At 42.7% G+C, this 24751-nt stretch overlaps 1 protein-coding gene across 1 annotated transcript in view; it reads right to left on the bottom strand.

Moving 5' to 3' along the window:
• The window catches only part of dock1 (dedicator of cytokinesis 1), a 357310-nt gene that overhangs the window by 63841 nt on the left and 268718 nt on the right, over positions 1-24751 (bottom strand). Inside the window, exons 30-37 of the mRNA XM_072667919.1 lie at positions 21452-21530; positions 18051-18151; positions 11837-11895; positions 10060-10208; positions 6969-7054; positions 6094-6250; positions 3202-3242; positions 2843-2933 (exon numbers count right to left, since the gene is read on the bottom strand). Of these exons, the coding sequence (XP_072524020.1) occupies positions 2843-2933; positions 3202-3242; positions 6094-6250; positions 6969-7054; positions 10060-10208; positions 11837-11895; positions 18051-18151; positions 21452-21530 (763 nt within the window). The remainder of the gene's footprint in view (positions 1-2842; positions 2934-3201; positions 3243-6093; positions 6251-6968; positions 7055-10059; positions 10209-11836; positions 11896-18050; positions 18152-21451; positions 21531-24751) is intronic.

Below are 24751 nucleotides of genomic sequence, written 5' to 3'. Positions count from 1 at the left end.
CTCTGAGGCCTTCAGAAAGAAGGTTGGAGATGTAGAGGAGTCTTTGAAGGGGTTTAAAAAGATCTCAGAACAGTTAGAAATCAGCCGCTGTTCCACCGTCCACCAAATCATTTACATGTGGAAAAGCTGACCAACATGACCAGGTCAGGACGTCCCAACAAGTTCAGCCCAAAAGCAGAACCATTAAAATGTCATCACAGGACCTACAAGTAGCTCTCGCCACAGTACAGCATAAGAGACAAAGGTTTTCATGGGGTGGCCTAATATTTTCTATGACCACAATGTCCACAAGCACACACGGCTTTTTGCATACTAACAACAAAGCAACACCACACAGGCAGATTCACCTTGCCAGGCACGTTCACGGGCGACTGAAGCGTAACCAAAATCACTAATCACCTAAATGAATCCACGTTGAATCTTAATTAACATCTTGAACAACTGCTCGACTCATTCCAAATCATTTGAAGCGGTGCTAAAATCACAAGCCATAACGAATAATCTACAGATGCTAAACTCTTCAAAAGTTGGTTCTTCAGTTTGAAAGGATTTTAAGGATTCTCTTAAGGTGCTTTGAGAAACCTTTTTCTTCTAAAACCCCTTTCCAGAAGATTCCTCAAACCACCTTAAGAGGTTTCTCCACAGTTTCAATCGGTTTACAGTAGGGGTGTACGATATTGACAAAAAATTAAATCTTGATTTTCTGTGACTCTGCCGATAACAATAATTAGACGATACTTTTTATCCTTTAAAATGTGTTGGTAAAGGTCTTGCATTGTGCTTGTTCCACTTATTTATTTACTTAAACCTAAAGCATTCAGGTAAAAATAATGCAAAAACAACAGTGCAAGTGTTGCTGACATTACAAACATGTAACTTTTTTTTTGTTTACATTAAATTGTAATTTAATATGAATGTACTATATTTATATTACATTAGATTAATATTTAATGTTATTTATTGTCATTTTCAAAGGTTTTAAGTTGTATCATTTTACTTTACATATGTTTAAACATCTTAAATTTAAGATTTCACTACCTCAACTGTAAATGACGTAACTGCACTGTTTCTTATAGAAGTATACAGGGGTCACACTTTCTGGTGGCGGCACATTGTCACCTCTCTACACTTCTAGAATAAAAAAACGGTGCAGTCACATCATCTGATGATGTCTCTCTGTCAGCATGTGTGACTTTACACAAGTAGAAAATCACCCACTGAGGTCACAGAATTCTACAGTCACAGATTACGGTCCAACAGGCTGGGTTCGCCTTGTAGCGGGCAGCGGACTCCCGAAGTTTTTAATAATCTTCATATTCAGCACAGAGGTTTGTTTGCAGATGATGAAATATGTTCGTTGTTAAGCAGCTGTCTTCAATTGCAACCGATTTTCGACATGGTTTGCAGAAAGCAGTCTTTTGAAAATACTCCTGCAAGCTAGTGAGGACGAGCCAGGTCCAGCAACTAAATCTAACGCCGCAGACTGGCAGGGTGTTGGTGCTTGTGTTTAAGAGATTATCGTAGATGACACATATCGCACACCCCTACCTCACACTGTTATCAACAGTATATGAACTGGTGCTGGTGCACACTGTTACAAGTACAAGATCCTTGAGGAACGTCTGGAGGTTGGTTCTTCAGTTTCTCAGAAACTCTGAGAAACCTTCAAGAAAAGGTTTTTAGGGAAAAAAAAGGTTCCTCAAAGCACCTTAAGAGGTTCCTCCAGTCTCCAACTGAGAAACCGCCAAACATTCCTCATGGATCTTCTCCTTTTAACATTGTGCACCAGCACCAGTCCATATACTGTAGAAAACACACAGTGTGATGGAGGTAGGTATGTTTACTCACCAAACAGGACCAAGCAGTTTCACCCTGTGCTTTCACACCATGTTAACTGTTGAGCTGGAACTTGTCCAGAGGTATGGAGGTAAAAAGGTATTCCAATCAGCTCTTCAATGACTAGTGCAAATAGACTGCCTTACTCAACGCAACGGTAGGCCATCTTCTGGGACACATGCCAGTTTGAGGCTAAAATCTGCAGAAGGGGTCTTTTAGTAAGATCAACTGGATTGTTTGGATCTGATATTATGAGCTACATGCAAACACCCTTAACACTGGCCATCTGTGCCTGTGCCGAAGATTCCACTCGACTGATGTGAATGTGAATCTGGCAGATGTTTTAAATATACACATCCATATATACATACAAACACTACACAGACAAAAGTATTGAGACAGCTGCCCATCCATTCACTTCCTCCATAATTAAGGGTATTAAGGCAGTTTATCCTGCTTTTGTTAAAGTAACTGTCTGTACTGTCCAGAGAAGACGACTTTCTACTAGATTTTGGAACAATGCTGTGAGAATTTGATTGCTATCAGTGACAAAAGCGTTAGTGAGGTCAGGATGCTGGATGATAAGCACCATCCCACCTCATCCTCAGCTCCCTAACCCATCCCAAAAGTATTGGATGGAGCACCATCCATCAATTCCAGAGAACACAGTTCCTCCACTGCTCCACAGCTCAATGCTGCTGGGGGGCTTTATAGCCCTCTAGCCCACACCTGGCATTAGGCAGCATGGTGCCGATAGGTTCATGTTGATCTGCTCCAGGGAGTCCTATTCTATTGGCAGTACTTCTTTACAGGCACTAGACAGGCTGTGCATGTGTGCACTGGTACATCTGTGTCAGCAATGGGTTGCATTTATTAGAAGGGGTGTATACAAACATTTGGACATACAGTATATGTACTTGGTTAGTTTGCACTGTGGGCAGAGCCTGGATTCATCAATTGTGGGCAAGTGCTAATTCTGTTAGTGTCTGCACACACTCATCTGTACCTTAAGGAGCTTGGCATGCAGCAGTAGAGTGTAGGCAGCCTCTGTGTAGTTGTCACACTCCTTATGCAGGTCACACAGCTTGTACAGGTACCTACACTCACACAAACACAAACACACACAAACAGTATAACAGCATTTCTACTGCTTTTATAAGATTTTACTGTTCCTATACAAACTCCAGGACAAATCTAACTCAATGACTCTCATTCCTCATCTTACACAGGCAAGTCAATGCTGAGAGAAACGCTGTGTCTTTGTTCCTAAACTCATCTTAAACCTCGGTCACTCTCGAGACTCTTCAAGAGCGCAGCCCTGACTGTATGAAGTGCAGAGAAATGGGGGAGAAGGCAGTGGCATACCTGATATACATCTCCTCTCTCTCAATCTCTTTGTAGAAATTCTGCAAAACAGAGAAGGCAACATATTTCAATGACTTTCAGGCTAAATGCATCATCTGATAAACACAAACAGCAGATTATAAAGGACACACAATGATATTAGTACAGTACATTACTGTGGTACAGCAGTCAGCATTAGGAAAATGATCAGATTTGACTGGAGAGCAGATTGGGCAACAAGGGCTACTCTAAAGCATCCCAGTTGGTGGAGAATTCCTTTAGTTATTGCATCCCAATAGCTTAGGATTGCGCAGTACTTGTCCTGGAAATCGACCACCCTGCAGAGTTTAGGTCCAACCTTTACCCAACACATGACAATGGACTTGACAAGGGGCTTGATGAGCATCTAAATGTTACAACCAAATGCACTAGATCATGGCTGGGTTTCCCAAAAGCATGTTAGCACCAAGAGGTTTTTTAAAGACGGCAAACTGGGTTTATCTCGGTATAATTGAATAATGAGAGTTCAGTAAGTGGAAGTATCAAACCGTGAACCTAAACACTGTTGTCTTGACTCACTCTTGATATTTACACCACCTAAATTGACAAACCCCACCCACTAGAGAAAGCTCTAGTCAAAGCTGGTGAAACGGTAAACGTGACTTCAGGAGAATGTGGTGTTGATACTGGAGAGCAGCTCATCACCTCCAGACTCTGCTAGTAATAGGAATATGGGTTCCTACAGGAACCAGGCCTTGTGACCGCAGCTTTTCCTGTGCCAGTGTCCTCAGAAAGGGGAGCTCAAATTCTGCATGTGACAAAGCGAAAGCAAATGAGGATCTGCACTAGCTTAAAAGCTAACACTAGCAGAAGCTAGCCTCTACCATCTCGTCTCTCCATGGTCAACTCCCTCAAAAACAAGCTGGACTACCTCAGCTGAACCAGACTGGAGCTAAACACACACACACACACACACTGGTAAGAGTCAAATTCTTCGAGCTTCAAGTACGGCTCAGCTCGACCCGCCATCCCTCAAAATCCGCGGAAGACAAGCGTCCAGGCTTTTTACTGTCCTGGCACCAAAGTGGTGGAACGAGCTGCCCCTGGGTGTCCGAACGGCCGAGTCGCTCGCTGTCTTCAAACGCAGACTGAAGACCCTCCTCTTCAGAGAGGACTTGGACGAATAGTTCTATGGTCGCCTTATTGTATTGTGTTTAGTAATGTCTAAGCTTAGAGGTTTCTTTGAATTATTAGTCTATTCTAACTAGCTAAGGCTTTCTTGGGTAAACAGCAAAGCACTTTGTAAGTCGCTCTGGATAAGAGCGTCTGCTAAATGCTGTAAATGTAAATGTAAATGTAAGAGTCAAGAAAGCCAAACCTAGGGAAGAGAGTAGGGGCAAGGCTGAATGCTAACCGGCTAAAATCTCTACAGTTTGCTAATAATTACAGTAGTAATGTGGGTTTTGTGAGGAATTGCTGGGGCTGTAAACCAGCCAATCACCAGCCAATTTTTTTAACAAGCCCTCTGTGAACAAAAACAATGTTTTAGTCTGAGTAAAATAATAACAGGGTGGTAAACAGGCTTGTAAAACTGCATCTGAGCATTTTCACACCAACCAAAGTCACATACTTACTGTTCATACATCAACCAACAACGTAAATACTCAATAAATGCCTTCTTTGGCACCTTCTAACAGTGCAACTGGCACTGCACTCACCATTCCCTCTACAGTTATGATGATCTCAACATCAAGATGCTTTTGGGAAGCTGGGCTCAGGCTGGTAGCTCTCCAGGACAAGGACTGAGAACCTCTGCTATGGATTATGCAGCACAAAGTCTTCTGAGGCCTTATGAAGTCTTACGAAGTCTTACGAAGTTTAAGCCCTTTTTAAACTGCAGATATCACCGAAAACGTGCATGACTCAGCTCGTTTACAGTGCGATATCAGCTGGAGAACAGCTGCAGGGTTGAGGCAAAACACAGACGTTCAGGTGGAAGACAGAAGACAGAAGACTCAGAGCCATAAGAGGACCTGAGAGAGAGATGAAGTTTGGTAAACAGAAGAGCAGTGGAGCCACAGCAGCTGCAGGATAAGCAGAGCGGGGCTGCTGGTGAGAGCTGTGAGGACGGTCTCTTCACAGGCAGCAGTGCTGCTCTGTTTGAGAGAGGCTGACCTTTACGGGCTCCCAGCAGACGTGTTACTGTTGGCAGTTAGGCTTTCAGAAAACCAAGCGTTCTGTGATCTCAATAACACACTACACTGCCTGTGCGTGTGGAAGCATATCTGCAGAGCTACCGTGTGCCTTTCGCGCTTTCTGAGGAAGAGCCGGAGACAATAATAAATGTCTCTAATAAATGATGACCAATGTGACTCATTTTACAGTAGCCTTACTTCTGTGTGTTTATTTGCAGGCCTGTGGATTATCATTTTACCCAATATCTGCATTTTATGTCATATTTTGTGCACAAGACACTTTCTACTGTGTATTTATACACTGCATAGTGTGCCTATATGTGTGTATATACACTGACCAGCCATAACATTAACACCACCTCCTTGTTTCTCACCACTTCTCAAATTGTACTTCTAGACAAGACTGTAAGCCCATCTGTTTCTCTGTATCCTTTCATAACCTTCTCTCACCCTGTTCTTCAGTGCTCAGGACCCCACAGGACTGGCCACCACAGAGCAGGCTGTAGTATTTGGGTGGTGGGTCAGTCATTCTCAGCACTGCACTGACTGACTGACATGGTGATGGCGTGTTAGCTGTGAGCTGACAGAATGGACAATGAGTGCAGAAACAAGGTGGTGTTAATGTTATGGCTAATCTGTGTGTATGTGTTGGCTGTCTTTCACCTTATATCTTGTATCTTTTCCAAGTCATTGGGAGATATCTGTGTGTCTCTCTTACCAGAACGTTGACGGTGCAGCTCATGCGGTTCTCTTTGTTCTCATCGTGCATGATGGTCCTGTAGTCCAGCAGTCGCTCCAACAGACGAACCACCAGACTTACAAAAGTCTCCCCGCTCTTCGCCAGGTACTTGTGCTTCCGACAGTGCTCCAGTAGGCTGAGAGACATGAACCAAAACATTGACCCATGATATGCTGTTGGTACTTCACATGCCACCAAAACAGCTCACTGTAAAAGACCTCTGAAGGTGTCCTGTGTATCTGATGTTACAGCAGAGGGGGGTGAGGGGGTCCCAAGGGTAAACGGCACACAGCCTTCAACATGACGTGAAGGGGGGGGGGGGCGATAACATTTTTATCACTTATTTCTATATCACTAATTTTAGCCCATTTTTCTAGCCAATTTGGAAGGCCGATTACCCAATCCCCATCAACCAACCATCAGCCCACCCCAGAGAGATCAAAGCAATTGTGCTCTCTTGGACTCTGGCTGCTGACGTCATGCAAAGTGACGGGATTTGAACCAGCAATCCTCAAATCATTGGGGCAGAGCCCCATTGTAAATGTTTCTGATGGTGGACAGGGGTTAGCATGGGCACGCTAACCAGTCTGCAGCCCTGTGTGTGTACTGACACATTTCTAATGTAACCATCATTATTGATTATTTGGAAAGGTGAGCGAATTAAAGACTAACAAACAATACATAGTGAAGTCTTAATAAGCTTATCCATACAGACAGACAGACAGACAGACAGAGAGAAATTCATTGCTTTGCTATGCTAAACCAATCTTTGTGTATTAGGCCCAAACCTCATCTTATGAAATGCCACAGCTGAACAGTGTCTCTGTGAGAGGGATGAAACTCCAATGTCTTACATTTTCTGGAAGAGGATTTTGTACTGCTCGTCTCCCCTGCCTCCCTCCACCTCGTGATCCAGCTTCGTGATGATCTCATTTTCAAACTGCAATTAAACACAGCAGCTGTAAATAATCACTGTGGCTAATTTTTCATTTCATTAGCACCACCCCTGCCCCCCACACCTCCCGCTCTCCCCCCTCCACTACCTCTCACTTTCTTTGTGGCTGAGCATAATCAGTGTCTATTGGCTCTGGCCAAGGGGCTCATCTTCCCAAAAAATGAAATGCTCCATCAGGGAGAGACCGGACAGAAGGGGGGTGGGGGCTGAGAGGTTGAGGAAGGTGGGGAGGGCAGTGGGGGGGAGGGGGGGGAGGCTGGGGAATTAGGAGAGGGGCCGGGTGAGGCAGGGAGAGAAATTAGGAGGGAGGGAGGCTGGGTGAGACAGAGAGGAAAATAGGAGAGAGGAGTTTGGAGAGAAATGGGAGAGAGAGGTTGGGAGAGAAATGGGAGAGAGGGGTTGGGAGAGAAATGGGAGGGAGAGGTTGGGAGAGAAATGGGAGAGAGGGGTTGGGAGAGAAATGGGAGAGAGGGGTTGGGAGAGAAATGGGAGAGAGGGGTTGGGAGAGAAATGGGAGGGAGATTGGGAGAGAAATGGGAGAGAGGGGTTGGGAGAGAAATGGGAGGGAGATTGGGAGAGAAATGGGAGAGAGGGGTTGGGAGAGAAATGGGAGAGAGAGAGGTTGGGAGAGAAATGGGAGAGAGGGGTTGGGAGAGAAATGGGAGAGAGGGGTTGGGAGAGAAATGGGAGAGAGGGGTTGGGAGAGAAATGGAAGAGAGAGGTTGGGAGAGAAATGGGAGAGAGAGAGAAATGGGAGAGAGAGGTTGGGAGAGAAATAGGAGAGAGAGGTAGGGAGAGAAATAGGAGAGAGGGGTTGGGAGAGAAATGGGAGAGAGGGGTTGGGAGAGAAATGGGAGAGAGAGGTTGGGAGAGAAATGGGAGAGAGGGGTTGGGAGAGAAATGAGAGAGAGGGGTTGGGAGAGAAATGGGAGAGAGGTTGGAAGAGAAATGGGAGAGAGAGAGAAATAGGAGAGAGAGGTAGGGGGTGGTAGGTAGGGAATTAAGGAAGGAGAACAGAGAGAAACAGCAGCTCCAACAGAGCACATCTGTCTGACCCAACAGAGGAGCTGTGGCTATCAGTCAGGAGGTTCTCCTCACTGGGCCTCGGTAAGCAGGGGAGTTAGCAGGGCTGCTGTAAAGAGGGGAAGCACCTGGCCCCTAAAGTGGGGTCAAGCCGAGCACAGAGTACTGAAGTCTCTCCGGGGGAAATAAAGAGGGCAGCGCTTAAAGAGGAGAAGGCAGACACAAAGGGTCAAAAACAGCATTCTGTGGGCTTTAACCAGCCCTGCTGCTGCATACATGGATTCAGGTCACAGTAAAAGCATAGCAGCTTGCCACGATCATCTTAGTGCAGGAGGCAGATATTTGAGGCAGATATGTACAGATAACTCTCAGTGGTTGTCTGTATCTACAGTTGGCATCTCTAACGAACTCACAAAGCTGTTCGTACATATTGTGACAAAATTGGGCTCAGACTTATATTCTCCTTAATAATTAATAACAATTTTCATATTAATAATACTCAATATTATTAGTAATATTATTGATTAGCACCCGAAAGCTCATGAGAATGCGAGTCGTGCTGCAAAAAAGGAAAAAAAAAGAAATGCACTGTCTGATGAAAACCTCATAATGAGCATCAAATTGTGAAACAGAGAAGCATAAAGAAGTGGCGCCTCCAACAGATTGATGAATAAAGGCCATTAACCCGCTCTCTCCGTTCCACAGCTAAATCCGTGCACGAAGAGACCGAGAGGTCTAAGCATGGTGTGGGCTAAAGTACTAAAGTACTGCAGCAGTCTTTCTCCGGCTCCTCTACTTATTAAGCCCATTAGAGCACATCATAGCAGAGCTTAATGGATATGCAGAGAGACAGTCCAGACCTCTTTTACACATTTTGCTACAAATACAAATAGACTGAATTAGACAAAAGCCTCGGGGAACCTCATTTTAACTGCTAGAACATACACTTACTGAAGACTTTCTGAGGAACACCTGTACACCTACTCATTCAGGCACTTATGCAATCAGCCAGATGTGTGGCAGCAGTGCAACGCATAAAACCATGCAGATACAGTCCAGAAGTTCAGGCAATGTTGACAAAAACATCAGAATGGGGACAAAATGTGATTTTCAGAGCAACAGTCTCTAGAGTTACTCAGACTGACAACACCTTGTTGATGAGAGAGGTCCAGAGCATGGCCAGACTGGTTGCAGCTGACAGAAAGGCTACAGTATCTCAAACAACCAGTCTGCAGAAAAGCAGCTACCTTGAGGTGGATGGGCTACAACAGCAGACCACCACATCGGGTTCCATCTCGGTCAGCCAAGACCACAAAGCTGAGGCTGCATTGGTCAAGCACAGTTTCACCAACACTGACTGGACAGCTGAAGACTGGAAAAACGTAGCCTGGTCTGATGAATCTGGATTTTTGGGCCGGTACGGTCAGAATTTGACACGACCACCACAAATCTATGGACCCAATCAGCCTTGGGTAAACAGTCCAGGCTGCTGGAGGTGGTGCTGTAAGGGTGCATTCCCTTGATCTTCAACTACAGCTACTTTTAGCATGACCATGACGCACCATGTAAACCCAGAGTCTCTCTCAAACTGGTGGTTCTTCAGAGGTGGTTCTTTCCAGTCACCAGATCTGAAACCAGCAGAACATCTTTGGGATGTGGTAGAAAGGGAGATTCGCAGCATTTCCAAAGAATTTCAGGAATTGCAAGATGCAATTATGTCCACATGGACCAGAATCTCAAAGGAATATTTCCTTTGAGAACTGAGGCCATTTCAAGAGCAATGGGAGCCCTCGCCAGTATTAGCACGGTGCTTCTAATACAGTGCTTGGTGAGTGTATTTGAGAGGTGTTAAACATGAAGAGTACTGAACAGTACAAGCTTTTTTCTATACATCCTATGACCTATCCTTCACTTCCACTTGTACCTCTTAGCCAAACCTCTAGAGTAAGTGTCCCGGTAAAACTGACCCGTTGGAAACTGCGAGTGAAGTGGAACTCGCACTGCATCATGTCGAAAAAGATGGGGATCGTGGCTTTGCGGAGCTCAATCTCTGGCACCAGAGTCATCTCCAGAATCGGCCCCACCATCTCAGGGATGAATTTGATCTTGTGTGGACCTGTAATTCACAGGAAAGCACAATTCCTTAAACAGACATTCATTTACATTGATGGCATTTAGCTGACGCTCTTCTCCAGAGCGACATACAGGGTTACTCGTATTACAGAGGTGGGCCAATGTGGTGTTAGGAGTCTTGCCCAAGGACTCTTATTGGTGTAGCACAGCACAGTCACCCAGACCGGGAATCGAACCCCAGCCTCCCACATGGTGTGGCAGCTCAGTGGCAAGTGGCAGGTAGGGGTGCAGGTAGGATCTGTTGCGCCACACCGACACACAACCAACATTTAAAATAAAGACCAGGGTAAGGGCACCTGATTTCTCTATAAATTCACAACAATAGACATATTCAACAGAACCGTTTCGGCATGGAATTTCACATTTTACACGTTCTCCAGGGTGTTGTTTCCATTTCCCACCATTTTACGTAAAACAAAGCTGGCTTCTGGTTGCTGCGGATGTTTCTGTCAGGGAACCAGAACTTTACGTCTGCGTCAGGTTGGTGTCTAATGATATGTTATATGGATTCCCTGCGTCTCTTCTGCGCCCGCTCCCACACACGTTCTTTTAGTTTGTAAAGCAAAACATCTTATCCCAACTTGTCAAAGGATTGCTTTTGTTTCCAGCACGCAGCATGTATTTATACTCTCTACACCATGAGTATAAATACACTAGCACTGCGTTCAGAGCCCCAATTAGAAGGCACACAAATAGAGCTACCTAGAGACGTAGAGGTATAAACGAGACATGGGAGCTTTTTTCCTGTTTTTCCTCCACTTCACTTGAAAATAGAGAGGAAATAGATTTCTCAACACATTCTCAGCTTCGTCTGCGGCTACTGATCACACCCCAATTAGCACCTACATTTATAAACCGTTCACAGATGCTTCGGAAAATAGTCCTGTTGCAAAACAGCTGAGTCCGAACCAAAAATGGAAGCATGATGTTAGAAAGGTTTTAGAAAGTTAGAAAGAAACGCACCAGAGCAGGAGTACTGATCTAGGATACAACGACATGAGAGAAGCTTAGAATTCTCCCTGACGTACTACTACATTTATCTCTTTAAAGTAATATTAGTCTTTGACTTTAGTAATTTTTTTATACCATAAAATTTTTTTTTAAACCATAATACTATTAATAGTATTATAATACTTATTATTTTTATTTTTTATCATTCTTTAGATTTAATATTTATGTATTCATTTACGTAATATTCTTAAGATAAATTATTTTAATTGCTTTTATTAATATTATTATATTATTCTCAGTTATTAAAAATAGTTTACATTTCTTAATATTTGTATTTGATTAATTTTATACTTTTTAGATACTTTTTTTATACTTTATAGATTTTTTTTACATTAATTTCTAACCTTGTTTTACTTATTTATTTAATCTTTTTTTTTTTGATAGTTTTTGATCGTTTTGGTTTTCCACTTGTTCATGATTTTATTTGAAGCTTATTAAATTAGTAATTTAGTAGTATTTTTTTTTTTTTTTAAGAGCACCACACACGTGATTCAGCATTACCTGTAGATCTTCTAAACCAAGATTTCCATAATACCATATCCCAGAAAATACACAACATTTAACATGAGCTTCTGGTACATTTGGCACGGTGATACTCACCCAGGTTGTACCACATGTCCCGGATCTCGAAGCCTATCTGCCGCCTCATGTCCTGATACCTGGAAGACAGAGAAACGTTTCAGGCTGCACGTAGCACTCTCCCATTTTCCTGGTCCAGACCTCTCTGAGGCGGCAGACGAACAGCAAGCCTGAATTATTTCAGGCGTTCAGATTATTGCATGCTCTCCAAACACAGAGGGCCTCAGGTGTGGCAGCACAAATGAAAAAATCTATTACAAAATGAATACCCGACTGAGAATCAGATTAATATATTTAGAAAAAGGAGACACTTTCCTTTCCTATCAAGGTTTCCCGGTCTCTCAACAACCCGAAGAATTCATCCGTTTGTATGCATACGTGTGGGTATTCAGTTTACATGCAGAACATGAGCAACACATACAAGCTGTTGCACAATTTTTTCCTGCCCACAAGCTGGCGGACTGGGCGCCAAACCACGAAGGAGTAAAATGCTTCCACAAGGCTGTTGAGCATTAGCTTAAAGACGCTCAGCAAGGATGATTAGGCTGGAGTTTGGGGAGTTGGCTAGAGTTTTGCTCTTCCTCCAGAGGCTAAAGATCTCATGGTGACTGCAAGCTAGATATATGCTGTGGGACAGGAGGAAGGAAAGTGCTACAAGTCCCTAATTCCTGATCCGGGACCACATGGCGGGATTCCTGATCCGGAACCACATGGCCTGAGTAGAGGCAATCAGAACTAGAATTAGGGGCGGGATTAGTTGGGTGATTTCCAATTTTTATTGGTGGTTTCCCTAAAATAAATGATGTGCCAAGATCCAATATCAGAATAATTTAACTGATAACAGCAGAAACCATACAAGCATCTTCTGGACTGGTACCATGAACAACAACAGTGAAACTGGACTGATTTCAGATTCTAGGCAATTCTGGCATGTCCTTCTTTAGCAGATCATGCTGTGGGTCAGTCAGAACAAACAAAAAAATACTCCAGCTAATGAGGACACTTGTCTTTCCAGTTAAAAGTACACTGATGATTTTCACAGTATTCTTACGGGTCTGCCACCCCAGAAGATAATATAAGCTAAATGCTGTGAATGTACGAGTCTGCATGGTTCCGCTTTCCCACTTGATTGGTGCGCTCCTGCTGTTTGTAATGAACCAAAGAGAAATGCATGAGGAAGTGCATTATAATTGGCTGAATTTGACAGGAGCTGCTCTTGTAGGGGGGAAGCTGCTACCTAGACAACAGGAGCAGGTTGACAAATGTCTGACTGTTTATACACAGATTTAGGTTGCCCTTTTAACGAAATGTCAAAAAGTCAACAAAAAGTCACATGTATAGGGCCTGCGCTGAGTGGGCTAACACAAGTGGAAGGGAATTCTGGATGGCTGGTCTGTGTAAAAAGCCAAATAAGCTGCCCTTTATGTAGCCCTTCAGATCAGTTCATTAATATAAAAGAATTACAATTACTAGCAGTCACAGTAGTAGTATTGATATAATTAGTATTATTAGTAGTAAGAAGTAGCAGTAATAGAAGAAAAAGTATTAGGAGCAGATGTACTAGTTATAATATAGTAGTAGTAGCTTTAGCAGCAGTTCAAATAGTAGTTGCACTATAGTAATAGTACTGTAAGTAGTAGTAACAGTGGCAGCAGTAATAGTAGTAGCAGTAGTAAAATCAGAAGTAAATATTAGTAATAGTAATATAAGTACTAATAATAGCAGTAGCAGTAGTAATAACAATAGTAGTAATAGCAGTAGTAACAGTAGCAGTAATATCAGTAGTAGTAGTGATAGCAGTAGTAACAGTAGTGGTAATAGCAGTAGTAGTAGTAATAGTAATATCAGTAGTAGTAGTGATAGTAGTATCAGTAGTAGTAGTGATAGTAGTATCAGTAGTAGTAGTGATAGTAGTATCAGTAGTAGTAGTGATAGTAGTATCAGTAGTAGTAGTAATAGTAATATCAGTAGTAGTAGTGATAGTAGCAGTAATCCCAGTTGTAGCAGTGATCGTAGTAGTAATAGTAGTAGTAGTAATATTAGTAGTAGTGATAGTAGCAGCAATAGCAGTAGTAGTAGCGATAGTAATAGCAGTAGTAGTAGTAGTGATAGTAGCAGTAATAGCAGTAGTAGTAGTAATAGTGGTAGTAGTAGTAGTAGTGATAGTAATATCAGTAGTAGTAGTAGTGATAGTAGCAGCAATAGCAGTAGTAGTAGCGATAGTAATAGCAGTAGTAGTAGTAGCGATAGTAGTACTAGTCATAGCAGTAGTAATAGTGATAGTAGTAGTAGTTGTAGTAGTAATAGCAGTAGTAGTGATAGTAGTAGTAATAGTAATAGCAGCAGTAGTGCTAGTAGTAGTAAAGCAGTAGTAATATTACTTGTAGCAGCAGTAGCAGTAATTGCAGCGATAGCAGTAGTAATATCAGTAGCAGTAATAGTAGCAGTTGTTTCAGCAGCAGTCACAATTAATTTTCTTGTAAATGAGGAAAAATGGGTGGGAAAATAGGAAGTAGTCCTATAAGCTGAATCCCAAATGAAGAATAAATCAGTGGATGGGTCAAATAACCTATTCTGTCTTTCTGTCTCAGATTAAAAGGATTAATTCCCCAAATCCCAGGTCACACTGTCCCCCAGCCTGTCAAAGCCAGATCAGAAGATCAGAGAGCCTGGAAACAGAGAGAGATCACCTGCTGATGCTAAAGGAAAGAAACCAAGGGGAAGATAAAGAGGACAAAGCAGAGGGCAGAGGGAAACCGGGATACAGGTTTCAGTACCATTACCCAAACATACTGTATGTCTCAGATAGGACACAGGGAGCTACACTGAGGAGCAGAAAACACATTTGGGCCACACTTGTCCATGAAACTGCTCATCAGTCAGTAGTCCAATTCCTTCTGAGCCTGTGTAAAAATGTCCATTAGCTCCCAAATGGTTAATGCTTTAATACGTTTGTTAAACCTTCAGAATGAAAGCTTGAGGTTTACACTTCGGTGATATCCTGACTGCTGTATTCACACTGAGGTGGTATACAGAAGCAAAATGTCAAATTTCATCACTGTCCAAATACTTATGGACATGCCTATGGTTTCAGTATACAGTGGATTGTTGTAGGTATTGTGAGGACCTGTTGACCGTACATAATCAAAATCTACTTACCAACGCAGTGAAGGGCCGGTTAGCTCTTGTGGATGACTTTACATTTAAAATCACTACAATTCCAGAACTACAGAGAACCTGACCCCAGATCAGCCACACGCTCCCCTCCAAAACCACTTAATAAACAGAGGCCAGGCGATGTACATTCTGAGATCAAGAACAGCACAGGACTCTTCTCGTACTCTTGACTCGTCTAAAGCTGTTCCACCTTCATCGTGCCATTCCTGCAGAGGTGACCCGCCTCCAGCTTCAAGCACTCTCTCGTTAATATCTGCTCATCGCCGCACTGTCACGTCTTGACATTTTAAAGGACCCGAGGCACTCTCCTGAATTTTCATCCACCATTGATTGTTTTGCCAATAAGCTCTCAAAGAGGCGTAATTTATGATGACAAGGGCGGCCGAAATTAAAGCCTTATTAACACAAAAAGCAGACAGCACTGCCATGCTGAAACCGGGGCGACTGCAGCGGTAAGAGGAGCTCTGCTAAGAAGGAGAAACGTCATTATTTTGGAGATCATTACTGCCAAGATACACACCACTCCACCCCATCACTCCACCACCATCTCCTCAACGCCCCACTACTACACCCCCATCTCCTCAACATCGCATCACTCCACCCCCATCTCCTCAACATCGCATCACTCCACCCCCATCTCCTCAACGCCCCACTACTCCACCCCCATCTCCTCAACGCCCCACTACTCCACCCCCATCTCCTCAACATCGCATCACTCCACCCACATCTCCTCACCATCCCCATCTCAACGTCCCATCACTTCACCCCATCTCCTCAATGTCCCATCACTCCACTCACATCTCCTCAATGTCCCATCACTCCACCCACATCTCCTCAACGTCCCATCACTCCACCCACATCTCCTCAACGTCCCATCACTCCACCCACATCTCCTCAACGTCCCATCACTCCACCCACATCTCCTCAACGTCCCATCACTGCACTCACATCTCCTCAACGTCCCATCACTCCACTCACATCTCCTCAATGCCCCATCACTCCACTCACATCTCCTCAATGCCCCATCACTGCACTCACATCTCCTCAACGCCCCACCACTCCACCCACATCTCCTCAACATCGCATCACTCCACCCACATCTCCTCAACGTCCCATCACTCCACCCACATCTCCTCAACGTCCCATCACTCCACCCACATCTCCTCAACGTCCCATCACTGCACTCACATCTCCTCAACGTCCCATCACTGCACTCACATCTCCTCAACGTCCCATCACTCCACTCACATCTCCTCAACGCCCCATCACTCCACTCACATCTCCTCAACGCCCCATCACTCCACCCACATCTCCTCAATGTCCCATCACTCCACCCACATCTCCTCAACGTCCCATCACTGCACCCACATCTCCTCAACGTCCCATCACTGCACTCACATCTCCTCAACGCCCCACCACTCCACCCCCACCTCTCCACCCCATCTCCTCAACGCCCCACCACTGCACCCCCATCTCCTCACCATCCCCATCTCCTCAACGCCCCACCACTCCATCCCCATCTCCTCAACGCCCCACCACTCCACCCCCATCTCCTCAACGCCCCACCACTGCACCCCCATCTCCTCACCATCCCCATCTCCTCAACGCCCCACCACTCCACCCCATCTCCTCAACGCCCCGCCACTCCACCCCATCTCCTCAGCGTCTCGCCACTGCACCCATCTCCAATCTTCTTAACGCAGGTGGATGACTAGTCAGATACACAGCTAGATTAATTGGTATATAGGTAGAAAGAGAGACAGACAGAAGCTTTTACAGAAGGAAAACAGTAAAGTTCTAATAACTCAGATTTTCTGAGAGATTCTATTTGAGGAAAAAGGAAAAACTGTCTTTTGTGAAACAGAACTAAGGGGGTCAGGGTCAGGGCCCTCGCTACCCTTCTCTTCTCTGTCAGATATGATTTCCAGTCCAGAAGAGGTCAGACAGGGTAGCAAGCGGTCATGAAGACAGCAGGCAGCGGCATGTCCTCAAAGAGAAAGCCGTAATGTACACTTCCCCCACACAACTGTGCTGAACACGCTTTTCTGATGAAAGCCAAAACAAATCAACAGCTTGGTGTGTGTGCAAATTAGGGTTTCTTTGAGGGTTATTAAGAGGTTGAAATGCTGCCGTCAAGTAAACAAATTATACTTCATTAGCTAGGGACTGAAAGGTGGTGTGTTGGTGTGTATGTGTGTATAAGAGGCACTAAACTTTAATTAAGGTTAACTGCATCACACCCACGTTGTAGTCTGACTGACTGAAATACTGTCCTTGCCATCGGTTTTGGGCTGACAATCTAAGAAGCTGAAAAGAGAGAGAGAGAGAGAGAGAGAGAGAGAGAGAGAGAGAGAGCAGATGCACGAAGAGGGGCAATTTCCTTCCCATAGGCAGCTGTAATTGCTATAGAGGATGGAGAAGCAGAGCAGTGCTGTAGAGGGTACACCATTACTGATGTACACTGAGACAGAGACAGACAGCACACTAGAGCAGAGAGACAGCAGCACAATAAGCCCGAGCTGATTGATGATTGAATCAGGGGTTGGGATTCCATCCATCGTGACGGCCCTTCAGACTGGATGATGTAAATGTCAGACTGTACCTACAGCTTTAAACCCCCGTCCAAAATAAATCAAGATAGGTTCTGCATTCTTTTTTACATTGCTGTCCTATACTGGGACAGTGCCCTGCATGGACAAAAGTATTGGGACACCTGCTCATTCATTATTTCTTTATTATTTCTCTAAAAAGGTAATGGAGAAGAGTACTGCAAAATATCCACTGATGGGCTTCTCAGTCTGTAGGTCAGGATTAAGAACAGGTCAATTGCTATGGAATTTAAGATAGGTTAGACCAAGTAAGGCAGGTGCATTCATGTTATGTAGCTGCTAAAACGCGAAATAAATAAATATACATATTCAAACAACTAAAAAATTAAAGAGAACCTGCCGCAAACACAGTCAGCGTGACTCACTGTAGGTTTTTTCCTGTGTCCAAGTGTGAATGTGATGTATTGAGAGTTGCTTGCTGACATTATACACACAGTCTGCATACTCACTTGTGAAAGATCTTTGCTCGTTTGTCACTCGAGAAGTTCTCCAGCTGCAAAGACTCCTGCGTGAGGAAGGCCACGGCCAGGTGGAAGTAGTTATTCCAAAGCTGAAAAACAGAAGATTCATTTATCCAGGGATGAAGCATTACCAGATTAGGAGTGTTCATGCTCTTTTATTCAGCAGCTTACTGAAAGAAAGAGAACCGATACCACTGATCCTGCTGTGATCTAAGCTTTCTGTTACAACGGTATCTGACCGAGCTCTCAATATCAAACACAGCCTTGAGACCTGAGCAAACAACACGTTTCAGGCTTTACTACAGAACAAACAACTGATGCTTTTTATTGATTTATTTATTTTTTATTTAAGGTGCAGCTAAATTGTTCTTAAGACATATTCACACAACGTATGATTATTTCAGATGGAAAAAAAGTCAAACCTTCACACCAAGTCTGATGACTTTTTGCCTTTTGCCGTCTGCTTCTGCTCTCTTTAACTTCCCTCCTCCACACGAGAGCTCATAAGCGAGGGAAGCTAGTTACAGTTTGCGGTTCTTCTTGGTAAACATGAACAGACCGGGAAACACATCGCCGTTATTCTTTCCGATAGTCTTTCAGCTCAGCTCCACTATGTATTTTCTTTGACCTCCAGATTTGTATAGTTAGAATGTGGCTGCTGGTCATATAAGCTTTTGTGTTCTGCTACGAAACAAAACAAGACAAGCTGACCAGACACTTATTTTTATTATGACAACGGAGCTCTGATCGGTCAGACTGATTTTAGAGCATCCGTACAACGTAGAAAATAGAGCAGGCTCAGTTTAGGAGTCGGTGTGAAAGACGTGTTTGTTTTTTTTGTTTTTGTTTTTTTTGCATCCATAAAAATCAGACCTTGTGTGAATAGACCTTTGGATGTGCTTTTTTCATAACTTGATACCCAAGATAAAAATGTAGCTAAACTTTCTCTTAAGAAACTAAGTACAATTAAGACAATAAAAATAAACTGGCACAATAAAAAAGGTGGAGATTTTAAAATACTGTTAAGTTTCTACATAAGGAAAATAATGGCTTTCCGATGTCTTGCCACAGCTCTCATACTTTCCAAGGTGGCTTTTCTCCCCGTTGGTTGTTTTCTCTGTTGTCACTTCTAGTTCTGGTTAACTGAATTGTTTTGAAATCTCACAAAATGTGTCTTGTCGTTTACAACAAGCTGTTAAATGCAGCATAAAAGGCAACGTTACAAACAGTCTACCAAGCAAAACCAACAAATTAGTCTCTTACAAAAACCTTTAATTAATAATTAAGACTGATAATCTGAAGTTTTTAGATGTTTTTATGTTAGAAGAATTGCAATTACAAAAAACAGGCCTCGTTCACCAAAAGCTTTCTAGGAATTTTCCTAGAAATTAGTGCTAACAAAACGTCTAGGTCAGATTCATGATGTGTTTTTAAAGCACAGTATTCTTCCACTCTCCTTGTAAGCTGAACAAATCTCAAAATGAGAAAACACTGATATCAGAATCTTTGTGAAAACTGTTGCTGGTGAATAAAGCCCATTCTTCTGAATTTCTTCATGTTTACATTTACTTCCACATAATTTAGCTGAGGTTCTTCATCCAGAGCGATTTACAAGGCTACTCCTATTACAGACAGATTCAAAGTAGTGTTGGGAGTCTTGCCCAAGGACTCTTATTGGTGTAGTGCAGCATATGTGGCCAAGGCTGGAAATCGAACGCCAGTCTGTAACATGGTGTGGTAGCTCCCTGGCAAGTTGTGGCATTATTGGTTGTGCAATATCAACATGCTTTAATTTATTTAACTTGATTCTGTAAGAAAGTAAAACTGAAGTCCAGGGATCAGCTTCAGTTGTAGGTTCCAGTTGTAAGCCTTTGCCTATAAGATAAAACCATGAGCTTAGAATCACCTAAACCTTCTAAAATGAGCCCATACAGCTGTCAAACTACTTAGGAGTGCTAAAACAGAAGGTAAGAAGTCATCACAGACTCTACTGCTTAACTTTTCTTTTCTTCAAAATCCAACATTCATGACCTCAATGGTCTGAATTATTCTCCACACAAGACAGAGTCCATTATCCAATGCTTATAGCACCACATAACAGAAACAGAACCAGACAGCATTGAGAGAACCTCTGTAAAATATTCAAACAGTGCTCTTTAAAATTGCAGGCTATTAGACTGTCATTGAGGGTGTTTTTCCCCCCTTCAGTACCTCGCTCTCTGCCTCACACCCACACACAGCAGTCAGGATGAGTTTGTAGCAGGAGGACAGTCACAATCTCAGATTTTCCTTTTCATAAACACACTCATTTCAGAGGTTTTATTTTTCACACAGGGGGCGAGAAAGAAAGTAGCAGAAGCAGTTTACTTTAAAGGCCCATTCAGGGAGTGCTAAAAGAGAGGGGCCAGTGATTTTCTAGCGGGACAGAAGTGCTTGTATTGTCATGGTACTGAACGTTGGTCTGACAAACTGCAGAAAGAGTGTACTTGGCTTCTGAAGACGGTGTAATGCTGTACCGCTCATTTCCTCAGTACATTCAGGGCTCTGAAACGGATTAGTATTAAAAATATACCTTTATGTACGCAGGCTGAATACGCTACATGGACAAAAGTATTGGGACACCTGCTCATTCGTTGCTTCTTCTTCTTCTTAAAAAGAATTTGTCATGCTTTTGTTGGAAGAAGGTGGCTTTCTACTAGATTTGAGAGCATTGCTGTGAGGATTTCAGCAACAGTAGCATTAGTGAGGTCAGGACGTTTGATGATCACCACCCCAACTCCTACAGCATTGATGGAGGACCATCAGTCCAGAGAAGACAGTTCTTCCACTGCTCCACAGCTCAATGCCGGGGGTCTTTATACCCTCTAGCCCACGCCCGGCATTAGGCAGCATGGTGCCAGTAGGTTCATGTTGATCTGCTGTCCATTAGGGGGAGCTCAAAGCGTAATTTGTATTTACTGTGGTGGCGTAAAAGTGAATTACACTCCCCGACTGCAATCTTTTAATAAACTGATTGAAAGCTAGGGTTAAAAATATTGCGAGAACTACTTTGGAAACATAAAGAACCATGTATTAAGAACCTTTTAATGGTTCAATTTTATTTTTTGCATGGTTTCTTGATCAATTTAAAGGTTCTTTACACTCTCCATTATAAAAGGGGTTCTTTTGAGGCATCAAATTGGTTCCTCTATGGCACAACAAATACCCCATTGTTGCACCTTAATATTTAAGATGTACATGTAGACTGATATGGTTAAAAATGTGAGGCTGCAGCTGTGTGACAGCAAAGTACAAACCACACGAATCCTGTGGAGCGCTAAAGGTTAACTGCTCTTAGTGCATTGTGTTCTCCTGTGGTCGTAACCCATTTATCAGAGATTACCACTCACCTGAAGCTCAAAGTTGGTCTGGTCCAGGAATTTCTTGTTCAGCACAGCAGCGTATTGATTGATGGCTCGCAGGAAGACCCTGAAAGATAAGAGCAAAGTTCTCTGAGCTTCAGCTAGCCAATCTGACACTAAGCGGCCGCTCTCTGCCCCAGGTGACAAGTCTTTCTTCATTAGGCGTGTGCTGCTAAGTCCTCGAGCAGCATTCAAAAGCACTGCTCAAGCACTTTCCCTGTAATTACAGAGCTTGTCTGCTACCTGCAAAGTGTTCATAAAAACACCCTGAGAAGCTAGACAAAGGTCTGGATCACACAGTGTCACAGACAATAAACTTAATAACCAGTCTTTACTGCTACAGGAGCAGAAGATCATTAGGAGAACATTATGACAACATTAGGAGAACTTCCATTGCTCTGTCCACTTAGTCCAATAGAGGCTACAGGTAAGCACTGATGAGCTTTAACAAATATAGATGTCTTAAAGGACCCTAGAATGGAAAAGTAGATTCTCCTCAGCATAGCTGAATAAAGAATCCTGTACATGGAAGTTCCTCCTTCACAAGAAAACACGATAACACGTTTCGGCTACTTATGGTGAAAAATATGGTGGTGTTGATATTGGAGAGCAGCTCATCACCTCCAGACTCTGCTAGTTATGGGAATACAGGTTGCTACAGGATCCAGGACTCAAGCTCAAACAGGGAGCACCAGGAGATGCTAGCTTTTACCATCACCTCTCTCTGTTGTCTACTCCCTCGAAAACAAGCTGGACTAACTCAGCTGAACCAGACTGGACTTAAGACAGATAAGCTGGGGAAGAGAGTTGGGGAGAAGCTAAAAGGTAACTCTTCTACAATCTCTTTAGCTTGCTAACAGCACATGTGCTGAGAAGACACAGTGAGAGGATTGTCTGGTAAGACCTGGGAATAATAATTAAAAAATTGTTACAATGTTAAATCTATGCCTCTGTAGGTCGTTGCAGGGCTGTAAACCAGCCAATCAGAGCAGAACTTGATGTTTTTGTCTCTGCATGTCCTCCATAAAAGGAAAAACAGTCCATTTCATTCTCAGGCAAAATAACAGGGTGGTAAATAGGCTTGTTAAACAAGCATTTTCACGCCCATCAAAGTCACCCCCTAACTATTTACACAAGAATGAACAACTTAAAGTCCAGAATCATGGATTTCACAGCATCTTTAAGGCTTCGCTGCATCACTGCTTCAGGTCTTAAGTAATAAAGCAATGTTTATATATGAAGAATAAGACACTAACATGGACCAGACTCAAATGTGAATGCCCTCTCCCCCAATCATTCAGCTAACTATAATTCATGTGTCTGAAATCAACACTATATACTATATCCTTTACACTTGGGGAACCTTGACCTGTGACCTTCAATCTGGTCAAAATACTATATCAGGTTCTAAAGTCATCTCAGAATGACGGCATGCCATCAATTCAAGACCAGCTTCAGAGCGGCAGCCCTTGACCCTTGATCTCCTCTGACCCAGGAGTGAAAGGCCAGCATTATCCATCAATCTCTGCTTTCTGGACTGTTTTAGGACACACTGCAAACAGACTGCTCCCATAAAAAATACAAAAAAAGTCACAAGTCTGAGGGCATCTGAATGAGATGTTCTATTTTCCCTGTCTGAAAGCATGAGTAGCTTTGGCCATAACAAATCCCCTCCTGTATGAGCGCACGTCCCAAATCTGGCGTTTCATTAGCGCTATTAGTCTGGACCGGAGCTTGCTGAATCAAACCATTTGAGGATGTAAACAAATCAGAAAAGCTCTAAATCAGCCTCTAATCTTGTGAGGGCTGGCGAGACAGGGCCAGGATGAATATGAAATTGCCAAAGATAAACAGGGAAGCTCTCAGAGGCTGTGAAAAACACTAACATCTTCACAGTGTCAGGAAGACGCAACGTCTCCAGCCCTGATCCTGAAACAGAAATAGTGAGATGTCTGCTGTTGGCTTATTCTGTAATTAATAGAGCAAGCGCCCATTTACTGGGAAGAATATGGCAGTTGCTTTATGGAAATTTTATAAGGAATCAATAAGCATTTCCATCATAAAACATTCCCAGTTTCGGGTTTGTTAAGGATGCTGCATTTCCTGTCTTTTAATTATAATTAATATCATTACAAAATAACTGTTAGGTATTCATTCTTTACAGCTTAAGTTACCTCGTTTCTAATGGCATGACTAGTAGAAGACATCTTTGACATGACCACTACAATTAGCCTTATTATTATTATTATTATTATTATTATTATTATTATTATTATCATTATGTTTGCTCAGTAAAGGCTTTTCTAAATATTTACTATGCTTTATTCATTATGACCTTTATTAGTAAACAATTAGGAGGTTTGTGTCGTTACAAAGAACGAATAATAACAATATTCAGCGTTATTGTATTGTATTCAACAAACAGTTAGCAACACTGACCACCTGTTCAGTCTATAATTAGTAATAAATAGACCCTTTAGCACCGGAAATGTCCATTACACAACATGCAAGCTGAGCAGACGTCAGTTTAACCCCTTTCAACAACCAAACCTTTAAATTCAACACAATGACATACCAGGGATTGTGTTTTTGCAACCAAAGAAGCATGAATAAATCCTGAAACTGTGATGCAGATTTACTCATTAAATCATTTAAGATCCTGTAGTCTCTAATTAGTGGTGAGAAGAACCCCAATTTGGAATAAAAACTTCTTGATTTATCTGTGATTATTAAACGCTTATTAACTCACAAAGCAAAAAAAAAATAAAATAATAAAAATTAATTAATTAAAGTGCTGACAATTACAGATAAAATATGTAAATTTAGGTATTAATTCATGCTCAATAATGTGTCTAACAGGGTGGTAAAAAGTTTGTAACATTACAACTAAAAAAACAGTGATTTTACTGCACAACCCAATTATGTACTAATAAAGTGGAATAATATATAATGATATATAATGAATAAATAATTTAGAAATGTCTAATTTAGGGTTTACTGAACAAAGATCATAACCCCCTAATTTGGGTTTCTTGATTTATAATGTGTTAACTTATATTTACTTTTTAATTGTAGTGTTATGTTACATCTTAAATCTGTGCTTTGTTGGCTTTAGGCTAATATAACTATATATATGTATTTATCTGATACGAATAACAGAAATACTGACAGATCCATGAGTCTGAGAGAGTTGTGACTGGCAGCTGAACACTGATACCAGGGGCAGAGCTCTTCAGCGGCTGACTTCTCGCAGTGAAGGTGATGGAAGTCGGGATTGGTACACAGGTT

Source organism: Salminus brasiliensis, chromosome 22 (assembly GCF_030463535.1).
Source record: "Salminus brasiliensis chromosome 22, fSalBra1.hap2, whole genome shotgun sequence".
NCBI classification, from domain to species: domain Eukaryota; kingdom Metazoa; phylum Chordata; class Actinopteri; order Characiformes; family Bryconidae; genus Salminus; species Salminus brasiliensis.
The sequence above is the reverse complement of the archived record's forward strand: the minus strand, read 5'-3'. Positions and strand labels throughout refer to the sequence as shown.